This window comes from Malurus melanocephalus, unplaced genomic scaffold (genome assembly GCF_030028575.1).
Source record: "Malurus melanocephalus ecotype Western Australia unplaced genomic scaffold, MMel_1.1 scaffold_502, whole genome shotgun sequence".
NCBI lineage: Eukaryota > Metazoa > Chordata > Aves > Passeriformes > Maluridae > Malurus > Malurus melanocephalus.
In genome coordinates, this window is record NW_026623734.1 from 432,579 (window position 1) to 459,359 (window position 26,781).

A 26,781-nucleotide genomic window follows, 5' to 3' on the forward strand; every position below is an offset into this window, starting at 1 on the left:
CGGCGGCGGCGGGGGCGAGATGAGCGCTGGGCTCCCCCTGAGCACAGAGCCGCCCTGTGAATGAGCTGAGGCGAGGCCGCCAGCCGGGTGCCCCCCTCCTTCTCCTCCTCCTCCTCCTCCTTGTCCCCCCCCTCCTTCCCCTTCTCCCCCGCGCACCGCCGGGAGCGCGGCCCTGCCCGCACAGCCGGCGCCGACGCCGCGGCCGGGGGGGTAAGTGGCGCTGCGCAGTGCGGGGCCGGGGCGGGGTGAGGTGAGGGGGCGGCGGGGCCGGGGCGCTGCGGGGCCCCCTGGGCCTGTAAACAACCGGGGGCGGCGGAGCGCGGAGAGCGCGGGAGCGCGGCGCCATCCCCGGCGGCGCAGCTGGGAGCGGGGCGGGCGGCCGCAGGGAGGGAGATGGATGGGTAAGGGGGGTGCGATCCCGCTGGRGTGCCGCTGCCTGGAGCCCCCTGCGCAGCCCCTGCATTGCGGGCGCCTGCTGAGGGTGGGGGTGTCCCCGCAGCCCCCCGGGCACAGCGGGGGGAGGGTGAGCAGCGGGGTCTGGGCCTGGCTCAGGTAGGAGCAGCAGCTTTCCCTTTCTCCCTGCCCTCTCCTTTCCTCGCCCAGAGTTCATTTAATAAAGGCTATAAACAGCCTCCTTTCCCATCGCCACCCGAACGCTCGGGGCATGGCACTGACTAGGAAAGAAAAAAAAAAAAMCGCATCTATTTATAAAGCACCCCACCCTGGCGAGGGTCGGAGCATCAAGCGCTCCCCACATAGTGACATTGTGATGCAGCGGGCGGCTTTCCCTCGCCAACGCCTTTCGGGCGTTTAAAGTTTGTGAGAGATTTCGGTGCCTTTGAAAACAATGTCCTGAGCAAAGGTTGCGTTGTCGATCTGTGATCTGTCACAGCGTGCGTGTTAAAAGCCTGTGGAACAAATGCTGTCCTCGGTGAGAAAGTTGTGCGATGATGTGCTTGGTAATTGGGCTTGCTTTCAGATGCCAGAGGTTCTGAGCATACGTCTAACCTTTTTGTTACATTAGATTGTGTTCTAGTAGCTGTGATGCAACGTTAAGACTGGCTGGAGGTTAACMGTTTCAGGAGAATTGATTTTACAGACATCTATCTGCTCGATATGTATTTGTATTTATTTAGTACGATTAAAAGATTTTTCARTGTTGCCATGTGGCTGGCAAGATTTTGTGGTTACAAAACTAACATTTAAGTTTACAGTAGCACTTGGAAAGAAATAAATTTTTTTGAGCTGTACCTTCTGTCAAGTGGGAAAGTGCTGTTCATTGGAGTGACCTCTGTGGTAACCTTAAGGTTTAAGGTCCTTAAGGTATATCATCCAGAGGAATTTAATTTTTTTTTTTAAAGCAGAAGACAGTTTTAAATCCCAAGAGCAGTAACTGGAAAGAAGGTAGGTGATATATTTTCCTTAGATTGCGATGTTTASCAGCACATTAAGTAGAATCAATTTGTAAAGTAGAAGATCTAACTCTTGTGATTCTAGGAAATTAATTTCCAAATAYGAACACTTGCAGCACTTTGCTGAGCTCTTTCAGTGATTAGGTGGCTGAAGCAGGTTTTGTGAAGTACTGGTGGAATTAAGGCTSGATGGCTTCTGTTACACAGCACCTTGAGTGAGTTGCCAAATGACCAAGAATTATGCAATTTCTACCCACATTTCTTCTCTGATAGCTTCCCTTCTGTTACTATTCATAGTTTCTTCTATGAATAACATAAGAGAAAACGTGGGACAGGGAAGTTTTACAGTTGCCTATCCAATCACAGTAGCATTCAAAGGGAAGGTGTTAAAGGACAGCAGCTCGGATTGGTGCACCAGCATTAGCTGCTGCTAAAGTTTTCACTCCCGGGCCTTTCTGAGTCTTGCTGTTGTGTGTGAAATGGGGCTARAAGACTTGCTGGTGCATCATGCCAGTTATTAATGTTTTCCTCACAGAGATCTCAGGTAAAATCCTTGGATAAATGTGGAGAGAGTTTTTCTTTCCTCTCACGCTCTTCTGGCCTAGCAATGCTTTTCTCATATACAGGCAAGGCCTAGCTCAGGTTTAGAGGTCTAGTCCTCTGCTTGTTAGTTGTCAGGTAAATCTCTCCCCTTTAGGTACARTAGAAAATTATWCCTGTTTTCCAAGTATTTCKCYMACTGTCWATAGGTAAGCTCGAGATACTTTCGYTGAAACCAAGGAGAGATGGAAATGCCAAATGACTGGTAAAGCTTGCAGGTCTAAACAAGCAGAACTCACTCAGAGCAATTTGAATTAAAGTAGAATACTAAAAAGTTTTTTTTTTTCCTATAAAATCGAGTTGGTTGCTTCTTATCTGGAGTGCAACTTATRCGGTGCAGTTGAGTCATTCTTGCTGAGATAGCATTTTGAGAACTGTCGTTAAAATGCTTAGATATTTAACTCTGGCACAGTATAATTTGCAAACTTATGTAACTGGTATGTTTTTGAATGCAGCTGTCAATAAGAGATCTTATTGCACTTTTCCTTTTTAGTGGAACTAGGGAATATAAAGCAGCTGCTTTCACAAGAYGACCTAAATATAAGTAATTTAAGAATAGCTTATTTCTAACTAAAATAATGACATTGCTATTGGCTTAATTTTTATGTGTTCGGGTCTATTCTGATGTATAAAATACTTAYGTAATTGGCTAAGCAGAACGGCATTGCAATTACGTGATGGAATGTGATGCAGGTTGTGCTAATAAATAAGTTTTAGAATAGGAAGCACCGTAAAACAGTTGTTTTCATTTTGTCTCTGCACACCAGAGACATTTTAAAGGCTTCAGTTGTAGTAACGCTTAAAGTCAAGCTAAAGCTGAGCCAAACAGCATTTATTCTTACTATTTCATGTGGACCTTTCTAATTTTTGCTTCTCTTTTCTCATAAATCATACTTGACTTTTAATTTTTTTTTCAGTAATGTATCATCTGTTTTTTTCTAAATGATGCAGTCTTTTTATTTTATTTGTTCTTTTGGAAATAAATCTCTTTGTGGATAATACTTGGTTGCTGAACTCTTACTGATTTCTGTAGTTTTAATCATAGTTTTAATCATTTTAATCATTTAAGCCAAATTTCACTTAAAAAATTAGGATAAGAAATAAACTTCTGTAACACGTATGCTTAATACAATCCTCTTCATTGAATGAATGGCAAATGCAAAGTATCAAGTCTGTGTATACAATATGTAATCCCTGAACAAATGACAGTGCTCTTAGAATATTTAAAAGATCCAGGGAATGTGCATAAATGTACATTTTAGGGCATATTATGTACATTCCATKCACCAGAGCTGAAAAGTACTGGTTAAGGAGGATTCATATGTTTGAGCCATGATGTGGTGCAGATCACAGTGGAGGTAACATTTTCTGCATGTAGCTTCTTTAGGTTGCTCTCTGCCTGTGAAGGAACAATTTAGCATTTATTAAGATTTAATATTTCTAGAGTAAATCACTTGCCTCTTAAGACTGGGAAGAATGTTTAGACCAAGGGAATTGTAATCAGGGCAGGAGAAGAAAACAAGTGTGATGCCATGGGAGTAAATAGGCTGATTTTTGTTCCTGGGTAGAGGCAGTAACCACTGGTTACTGGTGTTAAACCACTGCTGCAAAGTCTGTTTTTCTCTATTTGTCTGCTAAACTCTGCTCTGTGTTAAACCACATACTGAGTTACAGATTTCTGTCAAGTTGCTATCTTTTTTGTTAYTTATTTTGTTTGTGTTTAAACACAAATACCAGTATAATTCACTAATGGATATTTCAGCTGCCTATTGGAGCCTACAGAACAGAGTGTGTTTATAAATACATGAAACAGTTGCTCAGATTTTTTTTAGAGCTCTTCTCAAAAGGTGTTTATATGTGACTAAAGCAACAGAATAAATTCTTCTTTCACCAACAGATACTWCCAATGAAGTATTCTTCTACTGCTTGGAGTGTAAACTTCATAGCAGCATGTATCCATGTGTATCAAAAGAGTGTCTACGAGTGCTACAAAGGAAAAAGCAGAACTGGCTAACCATTTTTCAGTATTGTAATGTAGGGAAATGCAGTTTACACAGAGAGGAGAAAGTACATTAGCCTCTTTATTGCTAACAGGTTAGTTCTCAATTTAAGTTAGAATATTTTAGTAGATAAAAAGGACTCTGAAGTCTTCTAAGATAATAATTTACAAACCAAACAAACTCAAGTGTAACGTGACTTGTATTTTGATAGCTGCAGTTTAAATAAAGCAAAGCAATTCAGTGTGCTTAGTGTGATACGCCACGTGCAACTGAATTATGTGGGACTACTGAGATGTGTGATGTTGCTCTYRTGCTTAAAGGCCTTKCTGGATTGTGACCTAGAGGATGAAACRTGCTCTCATGTTTGGGTCTCAGCTGTAACTTGAAGGATTTTCTGTATCTATGTGTGCAGTTCGTTTTTACTGCCWACCATCCTTGTGATCTGAAATTCAAATGGTAGCCTGTATTCTTCTTGACCATATATCATAGCGATTTGTCCATTAAGTTCTGTGGTATTTTTTACGTAGAAATGCCCTAAAATGCAGTAGCAATGAGAACTGTGTAAACTGTGCCTGAGCTCTTTGTGTTTGGAGATGAGTTTAAGGAATTCTCCAGCTGTTAAATAAAAGCCAGTCTTTGGAAAGGAGTGCAGAATGTGGAAAAATGTGGGCGGTTAAGCAGCTAGCATTAAATTATAGGAAAAATTAATGAAGAAAGAATCGGTAGCTGTCAGTAAATAATTTTCTGGTTCCCCCAGTCAATTGCAGTAAGTATTTGGACAGGCCCTTGTTAAAAATCAAGTGCTGTTGCTCTCTGTGAAGAACTTTTCTGAGGCTGCAGAATGAGGCCCTGTAAGCTCAGGAAATGCTGACATTAGCACTGCTTTTATTTTTGAAGAATAGKTGATTTTGACAATGTCCTCATTAAGTGACCAGAATGTTTAGAGCTGTGATGAACTCTGGTTTGGACTGAGGGGAGCACCTTTACTGCCTTGTTTATCTTGGGCAAATCACCTCTCTGCTGGTAGTGATAGAAGTGAATTTGGCAATCTGAATGTGCCCCTCAGAGGAAAGCCTRCCTTCTGTCCTGAAAGCTTCTCTCTGCATAAAAGGCTAAAAACAATGGGGTTGTTTCTTTTTTATATTTTTATGTAGACTTGGACGAAAAATCTATTGCAGCAGTCATCCTCTATTCTTGTTCTTTTAATGAGATAGGAGTGCTGGGGACTTTAGGGCAAAATAGCTTTGTAAATAAAAGCTCTGTRTGTGTACAAATGAACAAACTCCAGCTTTTCCTAAGATTTGAGGATTTGACTTSCAGATCTTAATGTGCTTCTGGCATAGTTTTGATGTCATTTCCTTGCAAGCAAAGCCAGGTTACAGCTGTAACTTCAGAACATTTCCTATTTTATTGCCATTTTATTCCCGTGTGTAGTCATCAGATTTTAAGTCTCTCCTGTACATTGCTTTTCCTATATCCTCACCAGAATAGTGTTAATGTTGCTGAGATTAGAACCCCACAAATGTTTTCATGTAAATGAAGGGTCTGGGAAATTGCTTGTGTGTCATTTCATAATATTGAGTGCTTGACTAAACAGGAAGTTTTGGGGCCTTGATGCAAACATCATCTTCTAATCATTGGGCACACGCATACTRGTTGTGTTTTCTCTAAATAGTTTATTTTAATTTTACTCCCAAGCTGTATCTGTATAAACTTTATTTTCACTTGGGTTTCATTCTTCCATATTGATAAAATAAATTGRTCATAAGACAAATCATAAACAGCTGGCTCTTGCTTCTTGTAGAAGTTAGAAAGATCTGAAGTTTGAAACCTTTATGTAATTAGTTTTTAAAAGGAGCAGTAACATTGGTGACGAAATGGAAACACAAAGAGGAGACATTAAAGAGCGGGTAGAGGGATGACTCCATGTGTTCAGTGTTATTGAAATATATAGGACTGTATTAATTTGTCAGATGTTTGTGGTGAGGTTATCAATGRAACAGTACAACAGAGAGATGGTGGGTTTCTGCAGGAATTAAGACACATTACAACTGGTGACAAAGAGTATCAAGTGTAGAAAAAGTGGCAGCTTCCTGAGCTGAGTGACTTGTGTGAGYGTAATTTTTYCCCCCATATTTCAGGAATAGTTCAGTTAATGCATTTGGTGTATTGTTGTTTTTTAAATTATTATTATTYAAGCCTCCCTTTGTTTTTGGRGCCTCAGCAMATAATCCCACAGGACCTTTTTCCATGGAGCATCTTTTTCCTGGTTTATTTTAACACTTAGCTAAAAYACTGACAAAGACAAATTGGCTTGATTTCACTCCAGTTGCATTTGAACAGCCAGAACAGTCCTGGACAAAAGCAATTCTGGTCTAGAGGCTCTTTATCTAATATCTTCACTCTTTTGGGTAGGGGAAAGATGGGCTAGGACTCCAATTCTGTCTTGATTTTTCAGACTAGGTTTAGCAAACTTGATTAAAAAAGTAAATGCTTTTTGTTTAGTTGGGTTTGGTTCTTTCCTTTGACACGGAAATGGCAGTGGCATGATGTGAGCCTTTCTCTAAAGAAAACAYTCCTCTGTGAATCTTTAACTTTTTTTTGTTGCAGGTATTGTTTGATTGGTAAAAGTGACAGAGAGCAAAGATATTGAGCCTTCAAGCTGTGAGAGAGCAAAAACCAGAAATTTAGAGAAGGGAGGGGGGTTAGCTAATATTTGAAGCATTTGGTATGTTCATATTTGTTAAATTCTTGCACTGTAAGTGGTTTGTACTCAAGTAAGGATTTTCAGTTCAGCCCATGATCTGCTATGATGAGAAATGACAGTGGCAGAGCACTCGTGGTATTACAAATACTGGAAAAAATTGTAAATCAACTTCTATGACTTACTATGGTTCCATTCTTCTGGGTTATCTCTTTCTGTTTCCTTTTTACCCGTGTTTTCTTTGTGATGAAATTATTACTGTGTGTTGGAATGGCAGTGTCGCAGTGTGCACTCCTTCTGTCATGAGCAGCTTGGTTGGAATCCTTAAATTCACTTGTTTGCCTTGCTCTTTCAAAGAATTTGAATCTTATTGCATTTCATTGATGTATGAAATGAAGCAAGGCCTTTTTTTCTCCCAAATCCTGTCTACACAGACTGCTGCTTCTTTGGATCTTCCAGTTCTTTTTTGCAGTTGCTTCAATGGGGTTCTGAATTTTGGCTGGAGCCTGCAGGAATTTCTGCRCTATTAACAAAGCAGTTGTCTAGGCTTTATGTCTAAAATGAGTGTCTTTTGTTTATCTTCCAACACTTCTAAGTAAGAAATCTTTGGAAAATGAAGCATAACCAGAAAGGTGCTGAACTCAGCACCAGCATGGGCATGTTTTCTGCTTATTAATGCTTTCAAGCAAGGACCTTGGTGTTTTCATTCTCATGCTGTTCAGACAGTGGCACATGAATATATGCAGAGCTACCTCATTGATTTTCATAGTTCTTGTTAGTGCCATTTGGGTTGTCTACTTAGTTTTTCATAGTGATTGGGCAGGTCATACTTTGATGCTGCTGTGGTTTTTTCTCTGATGCTTTCCCACTTCTAATTTGTAGTACAGATACATAAAAAGAACAATAAATCTCTCTGGGCCAAGAAATACTCACTTAATCGTGCTATGAGGGTGCCAGTCATGCTGGGATTCTGAGTGACTGGAACTTGTGGATGCAAGTTGTATCTCTTCTCAGAATCAGTGTAGTGATTTTTCATTCCCAGYAGCGTTCTTGGTGATTCTGGAAAGAGCTTAATTTCTTCTGTAACTGACCATATTGCAAAACTAACTCCATAAAGAATTCTTTAAACTGCATCACCGTCTTTCAAACTTCTGAAGGAACAATTTGTTAGAGGTGAATTATCTTTTTCAGTGTCCAGAGCTTCCTTTTGCAAAAATCAGATTATGCATGTCTCTGCTGGAGAGAGTTTGAACCTCAGCCAAAATACACTCATATTGAGAAGCTTCTCGTTTAACCTTGGAACAGGTTTAGTTGTCTGCAGGAAAGGTAGGTAGGAGCAGAAAGTAATGTTTTAAGAAGAAGCTGAAACATGTTGTTGGARGGAGGGTGTTAACTTAGAAATGGCTACCTTCTGTGTTCCAGAAAGCTTTAATAATTCTCTCCTAAATCCTACCTGCCCTGCCATACACACCACGTGGGATAAAATATTTTGCTGCTTAGTACAGGGAGGCATTTGGAAAGGCTGTCAGCTCCTAGCAAGGAAAAGGGATTTTAAGCAGAAGCTATGTTTAAAAAAAACAACTCTCCAAACAGCTTAGCTCAGTGAAATGGCAGTGTGTGTGGACYAGCTATTAAGAGGTCAGAACTCGTGTTTGTATCAGAGGTGCAGTGATTTGGTATTTTCTGCTGTGCTGTGAAGTTGTAATAGCCATCACTGTTGCATATTAATTACTGGGAGACATGGAGGGTAAGTTGGGAAAGTTTGGAACAGTTTATACTTTCCCTCATGCACACTGAGTTAACTTGCTTCCTCTGTTGTTTTTTTTTGTCTGCCACAAGCCATACCTCCTGCATCTGTCCTAAATGAAAAGTTCTTATTGTAATTAGAAATTTTATTACCCATATGGGTAGTTWCTTATGTCCTTCCCTTTGCAGTTGTTATACTGAAATGTAGCACAGACTACAGTTGCATCCCCAAGAAACAAATGTTCTGGTGGAGAAATGGTGTGTTAGTCTGTGTTTATTAAAATAACCCCACTTCTGTATTTTACTTATTTTGCCTCTTTTTTTATAAACAGTTCGCATCTCCTAGCTGGCCATGTATTCCTGTGTCTGAAAATACACATTCAGAAACATCAACTGTAATTTTTTAGTGTTTTATTGATGTTTCGAACCATGWGTGCCAGAACTCAGTCATATAGCCTCCAATAGTTTTTAAATAGTTTCATTGGCAAGAAGCTWTTTCATGACTTCATTCAGCCCATGACTGTGGTGTAATTATGTCTCCTCATCTGCGTGTTCTGTTTTATTTTAGTCTTTCTTCTGATCCCTGGGATGTTCTCTGACATGTTGTTTGTTAAAATTAATTGATTTGGGGCATCCAGTATGTACTGTCAGTTTTTCATTCAACATTCATTTCAGTAACTTCTGAAAATGTTTCCACGTTTGCACAATTACATGCTGTCTGGCTACTGCATTCAGCCTGCTTAAAGAAGGGGGGAAAAGTACTGCAGATCAGGCTGGAGCTGAAGTGAACAAATGCCCTTTTTCTAGTCAGCAGCAGTCTGTATAACTTGGTGACTTGCTCTGTGTCCTGTAGTTCAAGTAAAGGTTGTAATCTTTCTGTATRGTCCTCATTACAGCACACAAAGTGTAATGTCGTTGAGAGAATTGTTCCAGGAAATCAGAGTGTGGAGATATTTCTCAGCTTAGTTAGAACAAGTGCCTGTGACTTCAGTGTGGTTCATATAAGCAGCTTATCTGAGTGGAAGAAATACAACTTGAACATTGTTTTAAAAGGATTATTAATTTACATATTGTTCAAGTAAAAGTTTCAGATGGGGGTGGTTAGTTTTCTTGGACAAAACGATCGATCTTTGTCCAAATACCCTGGAAAAAAAAATGGTATTTCTGTAGGGGTATGTGGAGTTGCAGAGACTGTCTTTTGTGAACAATTTAGGGCTTATCTCAATTTGAACCTTCAGGCAAATGAACAAGCAAATAGCAAAATGGTARAATTTATCTTCCTCTGTAGCAGAAAGCATTACAGTTGTGCTGCCTGGATAGCACAATTTGAGGAACAAATGAAGGGGCAAAGAGATTTCATGCATTCCAGCGATGTATCTGTGGTTGTCCATGGTTGTCCATGGCCTGGTATACTAATTACCCTTCTTTTCTTTGCCACTCTGTTCTCCAGTTGCATCTACTTTCAAGGAGTTTAGCTACTGACTCTTTGGCATGCTCCATTCATTATTTCAGTTTTGTTTCTAATGCTGCAGTCCTTTGGATTTTGGTACTCTTGTGTTTTATCCAAGATCTTGTTATTTGTGTTGATTTTTCTAGGCCCTGTACAGTATTCTTACTTTACTGTCTGCAAACTGCAACTTGAGTTTTCYGTGCACTTGCTGGAGAGGCTGTCCTTCAGTTTGACCTCCACAAAATCAGTGCTTCAGAAATTGTGGTTAAAATGACTTGCAGATACATAGATGCATCCCCTTTGCATTCATTTCTGTTCACAGGGGTCCATTTTCATGTCTAGTTTTGTTCAGATGCTTCTGTTCTTCAGAGCCAAAATCCAGTAACTTTGACTGCAGAAAGCTCTTCTGTTTTAGGACCTAAAACTAATGGAAGTCACTGCTGTAGAAATGGTGATCCAAGAATCTTTGTAGATGAAAATTGAAGTTTGCTTGGCAGACAGTTGTGCAGTTGCAGCACCAGATAATGTGTGAGAGTCACCATTTCTGAAGAAAATGTTTTACCTCTGGTCCTTTTACAAGGCACCACCCTTACAGTACTGTTCAGAATGGTTCTTCTCTAAGGTAAAAAAAACCCAGTCAGTGGTGTATGTTTGCCACTAAGCTTCATGATTAAAGTGCTTTTTCTCTTATTTTGCCTTTAATAGGAAGAGGAAGAMTGTCTGTCTCCTTTAGTACATATGTGCATCATTCAAACATCCCAAAAGTTGAGGATTCCAGRGTAGAGGATTAGTTCTGTCTCCTGCCATGAGACTGCAGTTTTCTAACACGATTGTAGAAATGTATGACTGGGTTAAGACAGGGAAGTAAAATTATTTGGAGAATAAAGGTCGTAAAATGAGGACTCCTCTTAAGACAGATGACTAAAGACATAAAGAGAGGCTGAGTTAAGCCATGTACAGGATCTGTTTTACATATTGCTCCATTGCATGCATTCTGTTCTGGGTCTGTCTTTTTACATAACAAAGTCGTGCTGTAACTTGGGCTCTTGCACTGCTATAGGTTAATCAGGTTTGCATACAGGGTTGAATGCTTAACCAAAGGTGTCATTCCAACTCAAATCACTGTAGTGCACAAAGCACYTCATCAAAGAATGACAAATGTGCTCATAATTGAGGTAGACACTGRTGTGTGAAAGATGTTTCTGTAGATTTGGACTCAAAAACAGGYCTGAAAGGTATTTCTAGTAGAAAGGAAGTATGGCTTTCTTATGTCAGCTTTTCTCCATGTCTGTCCCTTCTTTTAAAACTAAGAATATTTTATTTTTCCTTAGCTAAGACTCTTGAAATTCTTCGGTTCTAACTACACATTAAGGTTATGGGCAGAGAAGTAACAGGTAGCTTCCAATTCATCTGAATTCACAGATTGATCATATTTAACTGAAATTTTTCTGAGTGAGAATTGAAATTCTGGAAAAAAACTAAAGGTCTGGCCCATTCATCCTATCCACCAGTACATGATGCTTTTCCTGCAGATGCAATGAGGACTTTGAAAACCTGGCCTATTCTCCTGCATGTTTATACTGCTGTTCTGGTGGAGGACTGAGTAGCTCAAGTGTGGCAGGGAAGAGAACTGCAGTCTGTTGTTGCAGTTTTCTGAAGGTGGTCACTTCATGCTATGGGCTGTGGATAATTTCTGAAGGAGTTGTTCCATGGCCACATTGTGGTTTTCCTTCTGCCTGGTTGTGTTCCCATCCATGGTGGGCAGTTCTCACCTCTGAAGAATGCTGGGGCATCTCACCTACAAAGCTTATCTTAAAARACCACCAGCTTTCAGGTTGCCTTCTGGGGAGGGATAAGGCAATTTGGTATTTAAATGGAGAGTGATTTGTTAACTTTGCAGTCCTGTAGTTGTTGTTAGGGCTTCACATAGACTGCCTGTATGTATTTCTGATTTACGTGGTAAACTACTGAGCAGGACAAACAGTTTACAAAGCACGATGCTGAATGTTGTGCGTATGGTAAAGGGAGAGATAAGAAGAAAAATGGTGCTTTTTAGTCCAGATTTTGACAGTGCTTGTGGTCATTGTAACTGTATCCTGTTCTTAAAGTTTTTCTGTTTTATTTTAAGCAGGGCAGTAATGTCAAATACCTCACAAAAATATATTTGCCAGGGCAGTTGCTGCTTTTTGAGCTCTAAATTAAGGTGAAAAAGTTGAATATTTGCATTTTGTTTAATGATTTTCTCAACAAGAGAACATTCAGTGTTAAACTCTACTGCTATCATAGAATGAATAAAAAGTATTATTTCRGCAAAATAATTCCCCATATGATTTATAGCAGCATTCTGTAATTATTTTGATCACTCTGACTTCACTAGAGTTACATGTGAAGATAATAAAGTCTTAAGTCATATTTTTTTCCTAGCAACTGCAGTAACGTGAACCTCCTGCATGTGCTTGGGATGAAAGACACACACCGTGAGCACTCTGTTTTGTTGGTTAGTTACAGCTTGCTTGGGCATCAATATTTTGTGTTCACTTGAGAAGAGACAGAGCTCCAGAGCGGGGTTTGGGGTGAGAGGAAGCAGAGGTGAATTGCTGCTGCCATCCCCATACAGCTGAAGTATGTGTTTTGTTTTTATTAACAAAGCATGTGAGCCAAAGAGTGCATAACCAGTCCCCATGCCTCACATTTGAATCACTGTTGTGGTGAGATCAAATATAAACATTTCTTGACTGTTTATTCTAACACAGATGTTTTAGAAAGGTTGATAGTAGCTGGAAGAGACAGTGTGAAGAGCTTTGTTGGCTATATGGTGTCACTAATGGCTGATGCTGTGTTGCAATAAAAGCTTCTTATCAAAACGTGATGTTGTCACTTAAAAAACTGGTCAAATATATTCCATGGTCAAGTTAAACATTTCTTAAACCCCTGGTGTACTGATTTTTCTGCCAGTGCAGTTGCTTAGTTGGGGCCTCAGGTAAAATCTGTTTCTGAGGTTCTTTTCACAGCTAATTTTTGGCCACARTCTTCAAATAGAATAGCTCATTGTTTTGTTCCATTACCCTGTATTGTATAACAGTGATTTGCAGACCCTTTGTTGCTTCCCAAGGCATAATTTGCAAGTATGTAAAATGTGTGACCTATTTTGTATGATTTTTTAATAATGAATGCACAAATAAACCAATGTGGATTAGAAGGGTGGGTTGGATGGTTAGGGTGTGAAAGCCATGAAGATAAACCAGTCAGTTTACACTGCCTGCAAATATAACTCTTATTCTCTTAAGCGTGAATATTTGCTGCATCACATCCCAAGAAGGCGAGGGTGTGCAGCGTATGGGTCTGGCTTGATTCTTGATTCACACAGGAATTCACAGTATGTGTGATTTTATTTCCAAACAGATTTCCTCAGGCTTGTCAGGGGCAGTTGTCTTTCAGTGAAGCATGAATACATGAGGGTTTTAAGTAAATCTGCAGCACGGACATCTGAGAAGCTGCTGCGTAATTTAACCGAAAATCTAAGGATGAGCTTTCACAAGATGGCTGAGCCAAACTAATGGCTTGCTGCTGCCTAAAGGGACAGCTGCTCTGTTCTTTCCCAGTCTTGTTCCTAGCTTACCCAGTGTTGCTTTTTCCTTTATGCAGACTCTGGCATCCTCTTGGTCATTCACATAATTTATCTGTTAAAAAAAAAAAAAAAAAAAAGAACAAAACCAAAAACTAAAGCACCCCGAAAAGCCCTTTCTAAAAGAAAACCTAATCAGTTTGCTTTCATTTCCCCATCACTASGAGAAAAGCAGCGTTAGCAGGAATTTGTGGCCAGCAGGTAGGGATCTAGGGAATGCCACTGTCCTGGAAACATTGAGCTCTTTCATGGCTCAGTGGTTGCAGGGAACAGCCATTCAGATGTGTGCCAGTTAACAAGTCCTCATTGAAACTGATTTCATACATAGTTCTATTAGAGGCTTTTGTCCGAACCATGAATGACAGTGAATATAAATTTTTCAAGTAAAACAGCTGAAAATACAAAAATATGAAAAGTGCAGTTCAGCTAGTAGTAGTGTCCTTGTTTCCTTGATGAAAGCAATGCAAATTTGACTGGAGACACAGAAAAATCAGCTTTACAGCTGTGTATTTTGGTCACCTTGACATTATTTGTGCTATTATTCAATAGCTTCCAACTGGATTTTTAAACGAGATGTTTAAGAAATATCTTAATAATCCTTTTTTTTTTTTTCCTTTGTAGAACTGAAGGAAGGTCATCATGGGAGCATTTTTAGACAAGCCAAAGATGGAGAAGCATAATGCCCAGGGGCAGGGGAACGGGCTGCGTTAYGGTCTGAGCAGTATGCAAGGCTGGCGTGTGGAAATGGAGGATGCACACACGGCTGTGATTGGTTTGCCAAATGGACTTGATGGATGGTCGTTTTTTGCTGTCTATGATGGGCACGCTGGATCACAGGTTGCCAAGTACTGCTGTGAGCATTTATTAGATCACATCACGAGCAACCAGGATTTTAAAGGGCCAGATGGGCCACCATCTGTGGAAAGTGTAAAGAGCGGCATCAGAACAGGTTTTCTGCAAATTGATGAACACATGAGAGTCATCTCCGAGAAGAAGCATGGCGCAGACAGAAGTGGGTCAACAGCTGTGGGCGTCATGATTTCTCCCCAACACACGTACTTCATCAACTGTGGAGACTCGAGAGGTTTGCTCTGTCGAAACAGGAAGGTTCACTTCTTCACACAGGATCACAAACCAAGTAACCCGCTGGAGAAGGAGCGTATACAGAATGCAGGTGGCTCCGTAATGATTCAGCGTGTAAATGGCTCTCTTGCTGTTTCAAGGGCACTTGGGGACTTTGATTACAAATGTGTCCATGGGAAAGGTCCTACAGAACAGCTGGTCTCACCCGAGCCTGAAGTTTATGAAATTGAGAGATCAGAAGAAGATGATCAGTTCATCATCCTGGCATGCGACGGTATCTGGGATGTTATGGGAAATGAAGAGCTGTGTGACTTTGTAAGATCCAGACTTGAAGTCACTGATGACCTTGAGAAAGTTTGCAATGAGATAGTTGACACCTGCTTGTACAAGGTAGCCAGACTCAAGAGAAGGAGTTTACTRTGTTTTCACTATTAGAAGTTTATGAACAAGTTAATAATAAGTTTGATTCCAGTCTTGTTTTAACGTGACTTATGTTAACATGACTTTGACAGTGATGACCATGCTTCCCACAAAAATTGTGATAAAAGGGGCRATGAACACACAACAGAAACAATGTTTTTCTGGGTGGCTTTGGTTAATTAAGAGTTTATAACCGTGTACAGATACATTGTGATCAATGGAAAAGTAGATATTAATGGGAATTTTTTGGCAAGCCAAAGATAATAACTGTCCTTTCCTGTTTCATGATATACTTTACAGAACCTTAGTCAGGCTGGAGAGTATTTTTCCCCTTCCTAATCTTCCTTTGCTTTCTTGGGCACATAGTAGTAACATTACTGTCATATTTACACCAAGATAAATGCAAAATCGATGAACCTTCATATTTTGAAGACGTGGCTTCCTAAATTAGTTTTCATTTTGGTTTAATTACTGCATTTCTTACTCACTATTGTGTGATACTGCTCTGAAACCAGCTAAAGTAGAAGATGAGACTATTTGGTTTAACAAAACTATGTAACTTTGTCTGCATTAACTTCTACTTTGTATTAAAAAGTTGCATTGTGATGCAGTTACTGAGTTTCATAGCTTGATACTTACTTAAAGGCAAACTGGAAGTCAGTGTAAAATCAACTTTTTTTCTAAGAAACAARACAACGTCTCTGCTTTTCCTAAATGGCTAACAGGATCATTGTTTCCCATCTGGAAAATTATAATTACTTTCCAACACCTTGGCACATTGATCATGGTTATATTTTCGTTTACTATTTTTGTTTGGTAATCCTAAAAACAATGACTTGGAAAGGAACAGTGGCTTGAGGATGCTGTAAGCTTTGCTGGAGCCAACTGTCAGCACCTCCCCATACCCACACACTCTTTTCTGCACACTGACTTGTTCTTGATCTTGCTGACATCAGTGGACTTAGTGTTAAAAGTTAAGCCTATGGATGCATGTTTGTAGGCCAAAGCACAGGAGTATTCAAAGTAAACCTAACAGTTACTTTGCGTAAAGAGAATGTGTTTGTATTTTAACATATTCAACTATTGGGGCTCTTTTTAGTTGGAGTTTTAAATGTTAATGTTTTTTGCAAAGGCCTGGGTACCCTCCAGCTGGTCTTCCAATAAATTCTCTCGCTTGTAACTTTTCTTGTTTTAAACAAGAAGGAAAAGGAAAAAAACCTAATAGCTGTGATTTTAGGTGGAAGCACTGTCTGAATTCAGCACCTTCCTGCTTAGTGCTTTTTAAGCAGTGATGGTTTTGTTCTCTCATTCAGCTGTTTTCCCCAGATGATTGGATGGTACTTAAAACAAGATGGAGCACAACTYTGTAATTACACTTTACTCATTACTAATGTCAGTTTTTAGAAGACAATGGGCTGTCTGTAACTGGCTCCATGTAGTCTTCAGACCACAAAAGAGGAAAACACAGTGAYTTAAGAGTTCTACCAAATGAATGGGCCTGGAATTCTGTAAGGGGTATGGGAAGATTAATGATATTATTGATCCGTAATAGTGAAAGTTGGATTCTGATACCATATGATTTGTGAATTTTTGTGTTTAAAATGCTTTGATATGTGTTTAGCCTGGTGTGTGTACATTTCTCAAATAATTTTTTCTTTTCCACCAGGGAAGTCGAGACAACATGAGTGTGATATTGATCTGTTTTCCGAATGCACCAAAGGTATCGCCAGAGGCGGTGAAAAGAGAGGCAGAGTTGGACAAGTACCTGGAAAGCAGAGTAGAAGGTGGATCATTTAAAAAAAAATAAGTAACTTTGTTTCTAAACAGACCCCTGGCCCCTTTCCCCTTCCAACAACTAAACCCTTAACACATACAGGTTTTTTAATAGACCTTCAAGTGCCATTGGCCATCCTGTGTACCTCTGAAAAAGGCACTCATATATGTCCTGAAAAAATTGTGMTATGAAAGTGCAGCAGCCTCTAGCCCTGAGAATTATTCAGGATGGCAGAGAATTCATTTGTGCTCAGTGTTCTTCCTGAGTCTGCTGACAACTCTAACTCCAGACCAGTGAATCCTGGTCCCTGTTGCATTGAGTTAAGTGAAATAATTAGATTATCTTGCAAAGTGTCTGTGAAGGTGGTAATTCGAGTGCCATTTTCCTATATAGATAAGTACGAATAAGTTAGCTGTAATATTTTATCCAGTTATAGTAGGGCTACAACTTGATTACTGTAATCTTTAAGCACTTGCTTACATATTTACTTACTTGAAAGTATGTCAGAAATTTATCAAAGCTAATCTTTAAGCATTCATGACAAACAAAAGCTGGGAACTCATCTTACTCTGATAATAACTTCAAAATGTTTCTTTAAATTTGTATTTCAGGAGTTCTTAAACTTTAAATTAAAACTGCAAGTTTGGGGTTTTTTGGATCACATAAAAATGATTTTTGAAATTAATTTGATTTAAATTATTTCTGATTAAAACTGCATTTAKAGTGCCTTTTGATATTTAAAACCAACTACAGCTTGGAGTTTGTTTCTGAAATATAAGACATGCTGTATGCATTATTTGCATAGGTTAAGTCTATTTTTGAAGTGGACTCCTTTATATGTTGCAAGTCTAGTTACGTGTGTGTATATATCACAAGAGTCCTTAATAGCACACAGGGCACGATAGGCAGAGTTCTCCACAGCTAAGGYAGCAGTGATTAGTAAGTTAGAGGAGTACATTATGCACTTTTTTTCTCCTTAACTTGCATGAAGGTAACACAGTGCAGCTCCAGAAATTTCACRGAGAAGTTGCCTGCATGGAAATTGTGGGCTCAGACAAATTCATGTGCAATTTTTAAAGCTCTTATAACTTGTGTAGGTGCTCCTTCAGAAAGTACCACATTTTTCAAAGGCCTCACTTGTRAGGTCTTTGTAAACGGCATCTGTTCTGCCCCTGAACAAATGTCCAGGCAGACATTTCTGTGTTTTAAACTCAACACTTGCCTGAGAGGAGAGGTTGGTGCACAGTCAGTGCTAGTGTGAATCTCCCTGACAGCGTAGCAGGAATATCCCAGTGCAGTCACACTGCAGGAGGGAAGTGTCAGATGGCTGTCTCCTTGCAGAGCAGGGAGCAGGTTTGCACCAGCCATGTGAGGAGCTTGCTGTGTGTGCCCACCCACAGATTTGGGGAAGAACAAGTGTGCTGTACATTCACACATTGATTGATTCACAGAGTGGTAACTCTCCTTGTCTGGGCAAGTGCTGCCTTCTTATCTTAGATATTTTGTCTGAGTTCAGACAAACCCATGAGCTAGAATATGAAAATATGATGAAGCCAAGGCTGCATCTTTAGCTGGCCTCATTGTACCCCAGGAATATTASGGTGAGGAAAGCTGGCATTTTTGTACAGTTGCTTTATTTTATAAAGGAAGAGCCTAAACACTGGACCTGCATGTGATTATGGTACATACAAAGAATTTGGCTGCTGGTACTTTGCATTTATACAAATAGGAAATTGCAGGAATGAGCAAAGTGTGATGATTGCATAGAGACAGAAAGATTCTGTTTGTAGTTATAAAGCACTTTAATACTAATTTAATGGGATAATGTCTGARGAACTTGAGGAAATATATTGTACTTCCCCTTAAGGGTCTTTGCTTAATTTTTAKAGTTATCCTCAATCTTTTGTCTGTTGTTGCACAAAAATATTATTTAAATTAATGAATATGTAGTAAACACTACTCAACCCAGCAGTGATTTGTATCAGCTGTTTGCAGAATTTGGCCTTTTAGGACTTATGTATGAGGAAAGTTGAAAGGCCTTAACTAAGGTAGAATTTCAGGAACAGGAGTTGATAACTTTGTTACATTTAGCTTAATTCCTGTGCCATTGCATTGTTTCTGAAGTAAATGGATAATGCCTTATTGACTAGTAACGTAGGACGGCTGCAGCATCTGAAACTTTCACACTACRGTGAATAATCTTGCTCTTATCTTAGGATACTATAAGAGTGGCAGTGCTTTACTTTAAACTTGATTTTTGGCTGAAGGAACTAAAAAAATATAAAGAGTACTTTTAGAATGATCTTACTAATCTGTTATATCAATTTAAATTTAAAATTCATTAAAAYGGAAACTTGATAAAAATACATATTMYGTATTTTTATGCACTTCAGTACTYARTGAAGTCCAACAAGTAATGAGAGTCAATGCTGACTAATGTGCATTCTTTTTCTGGTTGTATTTTTATCCCCTCAACCCAGAATAAGTCTTTATATTGTTAAAAAGTAGTGAAAATTTTAAATCTGAGCAGAGTTTAATACTGATGGTCATCTTGAATAAGGAGAGATGATTCAGATTTTAAAAAATGTAGAAACTTTTCTGCTTACTATGTCACTTAAGACTCTYCTGATGGGTTTATGGTCCAGATTCATTGGTGCAACAAATAATGGAAAAAGCAGCAAGTGTGGAGAAGCATCCTTGTGCCATTACTTGCAATAAATTGATGTTACTCCTAAAGTATCATGTGAACTTCATGGTAGAAGTAATCAGTCATTCCAAAAACGTGTTGCTATTATTTGCACTAATATATGTTATTGATGTGTTGACTCTAAAAAGAAACTTGTCTAAGCTTTTTTTTTTAATTTCTGTTCTCTCTTTTTTTTTTTTTTACATAAAACCATTCCATAACAGATAATCCCCACAATATTTATGCCTATGTAGAGATAAATAATTTTAAGTCAGCTGTTATATGTTCCTTCCCTAATTTTCACAAAAACAAAGTTTTGGCTTTTTCTTAAACTTTGTATGGAATTCCCATTTCTGAATCCTTTATTTTAGGATTGTAAGTACATTTTTCCAGTACTTGATGCCATGAAAATGTGTAGCAGATTTAAAAGTAAATTAAGGATTGGGTTGGGAGGGTCGAAGGTGTATTGAAACAAAATAATTCCAATAAATTAAACACAGCTAGCAGACCGACTCCATTTGTTGTGTCTTCAGTGTTCATTCAGTCTGTATCTATAGTTTTATCAAARTATAAATGTATTCATTTAGTGGAGACTGTATGTTAAATGTACTGCAGTTACAGGTTGTGAAACTGTGTAGTATAGGTCAACYATAAATTCCTTATTTTTGTACAGCAGAACTTTAGCCACTAGCACAATGTAGCATATACTAGATGTTCAAAATTGCACAATAAAGGAACTTGGCAAACCAAATCTGAGATCTTGGCTTCTTATTCAGATTTAAGATTCATAGATTATTTGTTTGCTAAATGTTAGATGGTAAAATGAACTTTGGCTCTAGATTTTTGAGGAAATGGCAAGTTTTTGAGGTGTCTTTGGTGTGCGGTGYCACGTGTTTAAAATCTAGGTTTTTGAAGTAAACAGTTTAAAGCTTTGTGCTGCGGAGTTTCATGCTGGTTGAGGACTAGGCAGTGTTTCCACTATACCTTGCAAATAATTTACACAGCCTGACTGCAAAACAGAGCTGATGGTTTYTGTAAACGCACATGGCCCTGAAAAACGGTTACATACACAAAAAATAGTTCACGATTGTTGGTTTTTTAGATTTTTTTTTACTAAAAAGGACTGAATGCATGTTGGTTTTAAAAGCTTTCAATGTGCTTTATCTCACAAATTATGAAATGGAAACTTGGTATGCTCTTCTGGAATTTAGAGCAAAATCTGAATGCTTGAGTTTTTTCAAATGMGGTACTGATGAATTCCAACTACTTTCAAACGATGTAAATGCTTTATTACATGARGAATAGTGTGCATGTACATACATGCATGTATAGATGTGCACATATGTACACATTATTGTATGCATGTTGCAGTATTCACTTGAAGATGAACAGCACCAGGTYTTAATAATTGATGTTTTGCAATTTCTCAGAGCTCATGTTTACGGAGAAATGAATGAAATGCATTTAAAAAATGTTCTTGTTCTTTAAGCTTCATAAAACCCTTACCTAAAGAGTGACTCTTCAGGGGTGGTATGGTCTGAAATGTCTTGAATTCAAATAAAATTGTGTGCTTTTGACTTGAGGAGAAAAGTGAAAAAAGCAAACACAGAAAAACATCCAAAAAAAMCAAGCCAACCAGGTCTAACAATAARGTTAAAGAATKAATGTCTTGACAAAACGTGGCTGTGGCTACAGTACAGGTTCTYTTCACCCAGAAGCTGGAGTGGATCTGCTTTAAGTTTCTGCCCTGTATTTAAATATCTTCTGAGTTGAGGATGAAACTGTCAATTAGATGTCATGTCCCTGGCTTTTAATTTATGTGTAATAGTTGTTCAAATTTGCATGTTGCTGTAATGCAGTGAGGTACAAATAGTGGTTAATACGCATGCAGCCATGGGAATTGCTTTTGACACGTCTAATCTTTTATTTCTTAAAAATAYTATGTTTTCTGTGGCAGCAATAATATTTCATCATGTGTTGCAGCAATAAAGCTGATGCTAATATCTGTCCCGTGCCTTGGGCATGTTGTGGGAAGATATTACATCTTCTGTCTAATGTAAAACAGGAAAGCCATTAAAGATTTTTTCCCCACTGTTATTAGGWAGCTGTGAATTTCTAAAACCAAGTGAGCATGTTAACAACAGTAAATCTGTGTCAAATCTGTTACAGGTTTTTCCTTATGGAACCAAAGTTAGCAATTACCATGTTGAGAATGGTCTATCACTTTAATTTTTTTTTATTTTTTTAATGTTAAGATGCCTTTTTATAAGACTTGAGTGTTTCAATCTTTTGAAGTTAAATTTGGACTGCACTTACAAAAAAAGTACTTCTGATTCCCAGAGATCATAAAGAAGCAGGGTGAAGGAGTGCCAGACTTAGTCCACGTGATGCGTACGTTAGCAACTGAGAGCATCCCAAACCTCCCGCCGGGGGGGGAGTTGGCAAGCAAGTGAGTTCACATCAGTGTACATGTGGGGTTTGATTTAAATCTGATCTTAACTGCAAGGCCACTCTTAAAAGTGGGGRGGGCAGGGAGGGGAGGAGGGGCACAGGACAAAAGGTGATGATCTGTTCTCCAATTTTTATTACTCAGTTGTTCTGGATGAAAAGGACAAACCTAACAATGGAGTTAACTATGAATCAYTGCAAAAATTAAATGTCAAACTGTAGTTTCGGGGAAGGAATGAAGGGTTTTTAAGGGTGGCCTGAATGTCTGTTTTTTGTAATTAACTGGGATTTCTGGGGGGATGTTGCATTTGAACATGTGAAAATAATACACTGACTTTAATTACTCAGATATGTTAGACACTTCAACAAGAAGTGATATGCATAAAATGTTTTGCTTGGCAGCTTTATTTTCTTGTCTGTAGCTAAAGCCGTGTTGTAATTGCTTAAAAATTTGCTTTTGTTTCCCTCTGCTCGTGACAAATCTGAAAATGAGATAGAAGTCTATCAAAAAAAAAGTGGGAAGTTAAATTTGTGGCTTTATATAGCTTTGTCTTTGAAGAGTTCAGTGGTGATGCTCTGTGGCTTCTCAAATGTTCAGTCTTTAAGGAAACAATGTGCTTAGCTTTTTTGCACCCCAAACCAAGTGTGTTTTGATTCAAAAGATTCTTCATGAGCCTGTGCTGTATTAAAATAGATTGGGCACATATGATACAGAGTATTTTTAGCCTTTCAGACTATTATCTTTGTATAGTTACACCAAGACATGAGGACTTTAGGCATGTAATTGAATAAATTACAAATTGAATAAATTATAAGATGATAAAAGTGGYTTCTACAAAACAATGTTCCTATAGTAACTGTTTGACTAAGAAAGAAGAGATGGCAATTTAATGTATAATAGCATCTGTTTAGAATTGGTTGCTGTAGTGTTGAAGTATGACTGAGTCAGTTACTCATGAAATGTAGCATACAAATTGATTTTTCTTAATCTTCTTTGGCTAGCAGTRGCATCATGGTTGTGAAGAAATGCTGAAGTGAACGACTTCTATGGGATTTTGTGTTTTAGTGATGCCAGTTTGAATAGGGACTCATTAAAATATTGATTGAATTGGACGTTAATGTAAYATAAAGCACTGTTTGCCAACTTGGAAGTAAAATAATGCTTTCCAAGAAACCTGCTTGTATGTAGAATCAAAAATATCTATTTCTTGAAAGATATGGGAAATTTTCCAATCCATATATATGCAGTGTACTTTGTGTATAATTGCTTGATTTTATTGCTTTAAATCCAGCCTCTTCTTTCATGCCCTATAATCATTCACTAGAGTGACTATGATGTTTATACATGGTAGTTCCTGACTTTTCAGTGTTGCAGGATGATTACGAATCTTGTCATCTGCTTTTTTTCTTCTCTTGCACTCCTTTGTGATTGCTCTGCATGCATTCATCAGCAGTTTAAAGGTTGTTCTTTGAAGTTTGTTTTGTATCACAGTCTGCTACTTCATCCTACTTGGTTCTGCAGAAGGAGGTCTGGAAGAAAGTTGCATTTAAAGTCCAATCTGTAATTCCTGTTTTTTACTCCCCTCTTTCCTTCCTGCTCTCCCTCCAAAGTTGTTTCCTTATATACTGGGAAAGGCAAAAGCRGCTTCTTCCTTCAGTCTCCTATTGGTTCTTTTTTTTAAATCAGTTTTCAAGTTTTTTTTAACTCAGTTTTTTACCCTGTGTTAAATAAAAACATGTTGCTCATTTGCATGTTGATTGCAAATTTTATATTAATATTTTATCAATCTATTTCATATCCATTTTCTATCCATATTAGAAAAGTCAAGAATCCCAGAGATGAAAGTTCATTTTGAGCTATCTCAAATGTGCTAAGCATGTACTTTTTTTAAAGGGAGATAACTGTCAAGATGCTTGAATTAATTTTTTGGGTTTTTTTACCAGACAGAATTTGTCTCAGTCTGAAGGTACAATACACCTACAAAACTTCAATTTGCATTTAAAATTTTTCTTTTGAGAAAAATGGTAGGAGAGTATTGGGCATGTCATTGTAGAATAGCACTATTCTAGAGCTGATTTTTTCATGTTTGCATGTGAAAAGTACRTTTCAGGATGTTATATGAACTAAGAGGTGCTTCACAATGTAATTTTTGTGTGTCCAGGAAATAGCACAACACCGTTCCCCTATGGAAGTACCATAATACATGAGGCACTACTGCAGTGTTTTTTGGGCACACAAGYAACCAGGACATTCAATGTCCACTAAGTTTCCTGCTGCCCTTTTTCAAAGTCAAGAGCTGCAGCACCTCAGCCTCACCTGACTGTCAGGTTGTSCTCCTCTCCTGCTGAACTCTGAGGAATATTCAGCCTTGTTTGTCTTGAGCCTAAATGTTTTAAAGGACATGGAATGTTTAAGGACACTTAGAGCTAACTTGYGTGAACATCGTTCTGTGAATTTGGAATCTTCTAAAGTTTGCGTTTTAAAATAAAATCAGGAATTTGATTTTGGCATATAACAGAGGTCACAGCCTTAAAATCTTGTGGTTTTTTTTTCTTTCTTTGCTCTAGACGGAGTGTGATTGAAGCCGTGTATAACAGACTGAACCCCTACAGGAATGATGATGCTGTAAGTATCCTTTCTCTTATCTTTCTCCTCATCCCAATTCATTTAGCTGTTTTGTAAAGAAAGATATTGCTAAATCCTGTTAAAGACCCCTTTCCTCAAGAAAGGAATAACATCGTTGTGCTCTTTGGACTGTGTTTTGTAATTATTTTCTGCTGCTTTCTGCTGATCATAATCTTAAAACTCCAGTAGGGTTAATTCAGTAGTCCTCTGGAATTTCATTATTTCAGTTCTGCTTGGGTTTCCAAGTGCTGCCAAATGGTGGAAAGAGCTGTGGGTTTTTTTTCCTGCATCTTTATAGGAGACATTTTTTCCCCAAATATCAAGAAGAAAACTGCTATATCTAAAGGTTAAACAGAACTGTTAAGAGTATATTTGTTTACTAAATGGACTATATAAACATTTTAAAGCGTAAAGCACCTTACGTTAAGTTCGTTGGGTTTTTTCATGTCAGTGATGAGAGTGACATAAACCCGCTGTCTGTATGGGGGGAAAAACAGCCAAACAGTGAACATGAACATGATTCCAGTTGCAGTTTGATCACCAGAAACAACATTCTGTCACCAAAAGTGTTGTATGTCATAAAGCAGTTAAACTGATCCTTTAACCACCAGCAGAAATTATTTACATGCTTGGATGTGACATAAGTGAAATGCAGCCAGACATAAAGATTGTGCGTTGGCTTTACAACTGTGCACTAGTTTATTTGGCAGTCCTTGTTCTATTTTTAGCTTAAAAATTCATAAATAGTGTCTGAAAGAGGATTCTTTACCTTCAAAATACATTCTGTGGTATGTTGCTGTTATACAAATGTACAGTACACAAACTTCGTGATCATGTTGGCAACTGGGATACAGAAATTTGCATATGGAATAGTTGGCAAGCAGCTCCTGCATTTTTACTCATGCTGCTTTTATTCTTCATTCTTGAAACAACCATTTTGCTCTTTCATATAATTGCTCTCCTCTGCTGCTTCTGGTCTTGAAGGAAAAGCTGGAGGTGGTACTTTTGCAAAGGGCAATTTCAGTTTGTGTTTTTTTTACTACACCTCCGTGCCAACTGTTCCTCTGGTTTGTTATGGATTCTCTGTGCAAGTTTGAATGAAGGGTGCAGAACTTCAGTGCTAAGAAATTATCATGTGTGGCATTGCTAGAGACTTAATTAGCCTCTTTCCTCCCCAAGGAGTCACTAAGGCAGTGCTTTTGAAGAGGAGTAATATTTCTACCTCCTGCAGTCTCGGTAATGAAGGGGAGGTGTAGCTGTGGAAGCACCACGATGTGCTRTTGTAAAAGCCCTTTATGGCCCTTAATTGCTTAGGGAAAAGGGAGCAGGTAATGCTGAAACAACCAAAGGTGGCTGCACCTTCATCAGTTTGCAATTTCATCAGTTTGCTCSGATTCCTGTGCTGCTGATTGAGCTGTTGCTTCATCTGCAGAGCTGTGGCTCYACTTGCTCGTGGTTAACCTGTGTGCCCACCTGATGAGGCTGGCAGGGAAAGCTGAATATGGAGCAGTCTAAGCAAGGGGAAAGGAAACAGGCTTGACATGAAGGAAAATGGATTAAAAATACGTGGTAAAATTAAATACTGGTTAAACCAGGAATTGGTTAAACGTTTTTCAGACTTGTGGTAGTTATACAAAATCCGCTGTTGCCTGTGGGCCTAAATGGACCAAATTCTAGGGACACTCAGATATTAGATAGATTGTARTGCCAGGTAGAGTGTTCATACAGTTATGATTTGGAGCACGGCATGTCTCTGCTTTCAATTTATTTTTTTATTATATACATTYATTTTCTTCCCCTTGTGGTTTTAATACCCCCCAAAACTACGATTTCCTTCAGTTGCCTAAGCTACACTTTTGTAACCTTAAATTAGAAGTGTTAAAATAGCTCTGAGCTATAACAGGGTGTCAGTGGATGTCTGTATCTTCCCATGCAGCGAGGGAGGGCTGAGAACACAAAAGATGGTAATGGTGGTAACACATGGCATGAGGCACATCCTGCTCTTTTCTYGCACCTGCCAGCTGAGTGTATCCATTTTGTGTTACTTCTAACTACTCAAGAAATAGCTAAAAAAGCTCTRGAAATGCTTTTGAGTAACATTTCAAGGGCATTATTTTCAGGACTGATAAAACGCTTGGTCATATTTTGCAATTTTGTGGTTCTAATGTTTCATTTATTAAGGATATGCGGGGTTTAGATATTTCTTA

General features: G+C 38.6%; 1 protein-coding gene across 3 annotated transcripts in view; it reads left to right on the forward strand.

The window, feature by feature from the left end:
- Positions 1 to 6: 6 nt before the first annotated feature.
- Positions 7 to 26,781, forward strand: part of PPM1A (protein phosphatase, Mg2+/Mn2+ dependent 1A) — a 30,966-nt gene continuing 4,191 nt past the window's right edge. For 2 of the 3 annotated variants that reach the window (XM_057381253.1, XM_057381251.1), the window contains exons 1-5: positions 7 to 210; positions 14,159 to 15,010; positions 16,707 to 16,824; positions 21,841 to 21,949; positions 24,517 to 24,574. In XM_057381253.1, coding sequence (XP_057237236.1) covers positions 14,177 to 15,010; positions 16,707 to 16,824; positions 21,841 to 21,949; positions 24,517 to 24,574 — 1,119 coding nt within the window. In that variant the 5' untranslated portion in view covers positions 7 to 210; positions 14,159 to 14,176. The remainder of the gene's footprint in view (positions 211 to 14,158; positions 15,011 to 16,706; positions 16,825 to 21,840; positions 21,950 to 24,516; positions 24,575 to 26,781) is intronic. The other variant, XM_057381254.1, reaches the window with a different exon arrangement.